The sequence below is a fragment of the Echinococcus granulosus genome (genome assembly GCF_000524195.1).
Source record: "Echinococcus granulosus chromosome Unknown EG_S00130, whole genome shotgun sequence".
NCBI classification, from domain to species: domain Eukaryota; kingdom Metazoa; phylum Platyhelminthes; class Cestoda; order Cyclophyllidea; family Taeniidae; genus Echinococcus; species Echinococcus granulosus.
Window position 1 is genome coordinate 129,107 of NW_020170510.1, and position 4,775 is coordinate 133,881.

Consider the following 4,775-nt stretch of genomic DNA (forward strand, 5'->3'; position numbering starts at 1 on the left):
GCATGTGAATATTGCATGGCATTGTGATTGTGGAACGGAGCGGAGGTCGTATGGAAGTATCGCCATTTGGTGTCGTCAGTTGGATGCAAAGTGGAATTGGCGTGTGTTGGCCATGGTCAGCACAGCAGTGTGCTTGATGAGGAGGCCATGGAATGGAGGTGTTGCTGTTGCTCTCTTCGTGTAGACGAGAAAGTGACGACGTTTGTGGTGCCGAGGGAGGAAGCAGGCAAATCACATCTGTTGGTGGTGTACAGAGAAGAGGAGAGGCAGATGAAATGGATAGAGTAGCAGAAGGAGGAGGAGGTGTTGTGCACTCCGATTGGGGTACTTCATAGGGGTGTGTGAGGGTGTGCATTTGTCGTCACCTGTGGTAAACACCTTGATGCTACTAAGTAGGATTGGTGTGCAATGATGAGACGACCACTTCAGGGAATGTGCTTGGCATTGTAGACATGAGCTGTGAGCGCAACCACTGCCCCCATGAAACATTTATTCGGTGGGGCCAAGTAAGGCAAATAAGAGGCGGCATTGGCGGCAGACAAAGGGACACCCGCACCTGTATATCCGCATGTGATAGTGGAGGATCTATAGGCATCAAAAGTCAAATTTCAAAAGGCAAAATGCCAACTGCGAACATACATGGGCAGGTCGGTAAAGCCACTTCTGCACACACCAGATCCGCTGTCTGTCACAACAGCTGCGGTGACCTCGTCCGTCATCAAGAGGCAAGAGACATTAAAATTGCAATGCCTTGAACACGGTTTAGGCGTGACCATATGCTTAGCAGTAAGCAATTGCTTTGCAGTTGCTGTCATTGACTAGGTGTTGCCTTTAACGCCTCACGAGTGAGGGCAAGGACAAATTAACAAACAAATAAATCGCAGCTGGCATGATAATATGGAGGCACATCATGAGGAGGAAGCCAAGCAGTTCACAACTGGTGGAGAGTGTTGTGTATTCACTTTGCACTTGTGTGCATCACGCTGCGTGGCAGAGGATGTGGATAAGAGAAAGCTCGATTTAAAGGTCTCCGTTAGGAGCTAGACTCTTCATACAGCTTCACAGACGGCATCCATCCAATGCATTTGTTGGTGAAATCAGCTAACACATGCACTTTCACCTGCACTCTCATATGAAGGTAATTTACCATGCATACCTCCACTGGCAATTCGCCTACCCTGTAGATCTCTCACCTACACATTTCTTCCGATTCGTGTGAGAGCAGAGGCATGGCTGTGGAGCACGCTTCCTGGACTGGGTAGTGGGTGTGCAATCAGTACCCACATAAAGCGATCATTCAGGGCAGTTACTAAGCAAAAACAAATGGATTACAGCACATGTATGTTCGCATGGGATAGTAGTGGTTGCGAGTGCCTGGTTAGGTGGACGTTGTCACCCTCAGCACACTGGTGGCTGCTAACATATCTAAGCTGATCTAAATGCACTTTTCTGACTTTGCCTTGCACACGTCGCCATCCTCATCCTCCTTCTCTTCCAACGCCTCTACCTCATTCACCTTATCCTTCGCATCCTCCTCCACTCCTATATCCACCACCCACCACCCATTATTCACGTCCCCATTGCTGCTGCCGTTATAATTGTAACTCTCAGCACTGAGCACGCAGCCGTATTCACAGCAACAAGTACGCGTTGTGTACATGCGTTGATACCCACGAAAGTAGCAGAACCACCGGACAGCACTGTATACATGTAGGGTTAATTTAAATGCCAACGTCAGTTTTCATGTTAAAGTGATTGGTCGACTCGTGCATATGAGTAGCTTTGGAGACCAGACAATCAGGTCGGTAAGGGAGGGCGTGAGGACAGCGGAAGCACTTCTTCGCAGTAGTAGTGAGCCTTCGACTCCCTAACTGTTTGCGAATACGGTCTAACATGGCACTAAGTGTTGGGGGCACCATTTCTTCCTCACAATCCACACCTATGCATCTAATATTCTGCCACGTACGGCAAGCTACTTCATGTTCTGCTGTAGTGGTAACCGCACACTGTAATCACACTCAGCCATGGTCTTCACATGGTGCTTCCTTCAATCTCAGCACGCTGGGTCGAGGCGTGAAACAGCAAGAGGAGGTGCATCAATGATGCAGATGTGGGTGGTGTGTAACAACATGAGTGCGTGAGTGTGAATTGTGTTAGTGATCACAGCCACTTCCTCGTCCCCGAGTGCGTGAATGTGTTTTGTGCTAGTGATCACTGTCACTGCCTCGTCCTCGAGTGCGTGAATGTGTTTTGTGTTAGTGACCACTTCTTTACCCTTTTTCTTGCATTAATGTGTTATATTTTACTGTTTTTTCCTTTTTTGCCATTTTTTGCTTTTCTTTTTTGGGTTTCCCTTTTTTGCCTTTTTTCTTTTGCCGCCCCTGTTTTCCTGATTTCTACTTTTCCTTTTCTTACCTAATCTCTTTCTACCTTTTACGCTTGTTTCCTTTTTGCTTTATTTTTTTCTCCTTTTTTTCATTTTCCTCGTTTTGTTTTAATATATTTTTTTGGAGGAGGCCATTTGATTTTTCTCTGCGCATTTAGTGGTTTGGGATGGAGACGTTCCATTTTGTTCTTGCGCTTATTGATTTATTTTTGCACTTAATCGCGCTTTTCATTTTTCAACCATTCTTCTAACTATTCCTTTCTCTCGCCTTCTCTTTCTATTTTCCTTTCCTTTATTTACATTTTTATGGCTTTTTCTCTTTTCCGTCCTTGTATTCTGTTTTCTTATGCTCTTTTTTTACATTTCTTTTGCTCCATTTTTTTTCCTTTTTCACCCTTTAAACTTATTGTTCCCTTTTGATTTTCTAATCTCCTCTCTGTTTTATGTCATTTCCTTGTTTTTGTTGACTTAAATATCTTCTTTGCGGTTTTTTTCCTTTTCATACTTTTCCGCAACTCGCTTTTTTTGTTTCTGCACCATTTAATGTCGTTATTACCCACTTAGTAATCCTTGCACTGTGCGGTTTATTTTTCTATTTTGGCGCTAAAGTGTTAAGATCTGTTACAAGATTTGTCGTAACTTCAAAACATTTATCTGGAAGCCGTTGTATGTGTAGATGTTTTAGTATCTCTAGAATAAAATGGGTACTTAAATAGGTAGAGTAACAGCGGTCCGGCTCACTGAAACTTAATTCGTAGGCTGTCATTTCAGACGTGGCGCGTTACCACGTCTGCATGCTTTAACACGCCCACAGCCTACAGATACTCACGACAAGACAGGTAGGTAGATATGGGCGTGCGTTTGTGTGATTAATCACAAATACGCGAAGATGATGGCAAACAGCGTCGGCGCCGCTAACCCTGGAACAGATGAGGGAATTATTCCAGTGGTTGTAGACAGCGGCTCGCGTAGCTGTAGAGTTGGATTCGCCGGTGATGATAGTCCCAGGGTCATCCAGGCTGTCACCAAAGTGTGTGGGAAGATTGACATGGTGCCTATTCAACGTGGACACGTTGTGGACTGGGAGCGCCTAGAGCTTCTCTGGTGGGAAGCTCTAACACACAAAGATGTAAGATATGTTGATAGTCCACTTCTGTTTACAGAGGCGCCTATGGCTCCCAAATTTGACCGTGAGAGAACGACACAAATCGCGTTTGAAAGTTTTAACGCCCCCGCGGCTTATCTATCCAATCAGGCTGCATTGGCACTCTATGCCGCTGGCAAGACCACCGGACTCGTTTTAGACATTGGACATGGAGTCACACACACTATTCCAGTTGTGGAAGGGAATAACATCTATCCTGGGGTATTTAGCATAGACGTTGCAGGTGAAGATTTGACAGAATACCTTCAAAAGCTGACTGGACGAAGGGATTATTGTGAATTGTTGAAGGAGAAGTTGTGTGAGGTATCCCTAACTCCGGAGAAGATGGAGTATTCCCCAATCATGAAGTACACTCTTCCTGACGGTGAAGAAATTGCAATGGGAGGTGAAAGATTCCAATGTCCAGAGGTACTATTCAAACCCAGCCTGTTGGAGAAAGAAGCAGGATGTCTGGCAGTGCAAGAAGCAGTCTATCATTCAGTCCAACGCTGTGATCGCGATACGCGAAGAGAGATGTACGCCAACATCGTGTTGGCAGGTGGATCAAGCATGTTTCGTAACTTAAAGACCCGGTTGACTCGAGAGATCAGCACGATCGCACAGTCGTCCTTTAAAGTCAATGTGAGTGCACCTCCTGAGGGTGGAAAATATTCTTCCTGGCTTGGAGGATCTATTCTCGCCTCGTTGTCCACATTTCAGAAGATGTGGATTACGAAACAGGAGTATAATGAATGGGGACCCAGCATTGTTCATCGAAAGTGCAATTAGTAAAGTTTTACTGCTGTCACGTTGCCTGACCATGACAAGTTTTGACAAGAATTCAAGAAGAGACATAAACACCTACTTGCTGTAAAATTAAAAACAAAATAAGAGATGGTGATTAAAACTGGTTGTTACTTGAAAAGAATAAAGCGGTGCATGAGCAATTATGAGTTTTTCTTTAATTTCTTACTACAAAACACTCAGACTCGGGACTTATATGCTTGTTCACGTGGTGTCGGGATAAAAAGTTTTTCATTAAAAAATAAGTTAATACTCCCTCCTTGGCCACATCTGCACACCTTGCCATCCAAGCTATCATCTAATAGTTAAAATATTTGATATTAAAAGGATTTGTTAATTTTGAATGAACCACTACCAGCCTGCTTGCGGCCCAGCCTGTGCCCTGTTCCCTACATTGGATGTAGCCTGTACAGTTGCTAACGAAGAGCTGTAAGAGACATG

At 44.6% G+C, this 4,775-nt stretch overlaps 2 protein-coding genes across 2 annotated transcripts; one reads left to right on the plus strand and one right to left on the minus strand. All coding sequences in view use genetic code 11, as the record gives it.

The window, feature by feature from the left end:
- Positions 1-1,435: 1,435 nt before the first annotated feature.
- On the minus strand, positions 1,436-1,919 carry EGR_09066 (hypothetical protein; the record flags this gene model as incomplete). The annotated part of the gene is made up of 2 exons (XM_024498315.1): positions 1,436-1,700; positions 1,837-1,919. 2 exons carry the CDS (start codon positions 1,917-1,919, stop codon positions 1,436-1,438), a joined length of 348 nt encoding a protein of 115 aa, XP_024347272.1.
- Positions 1,920-3,557: 1,638 nt separating this feature from the next.
- Positions 3,558-4,319, plus strand: EGR_09067 (Actin-1; the record flags this gene model as incomplete). The annotated part of the gene is made up of 1 exon (XM_024498316.1): positions 3,558-4,319. The coding sequence occupies one exon, from the start codon at positions 3,558-3,560 to the stop codon at positions 4,317-4,319; it is 762 nt and encodes a 253-aa protein (XP_024347273.1).
- Positions 4,320-4,775: the final 456 nt, after the last annotated feature.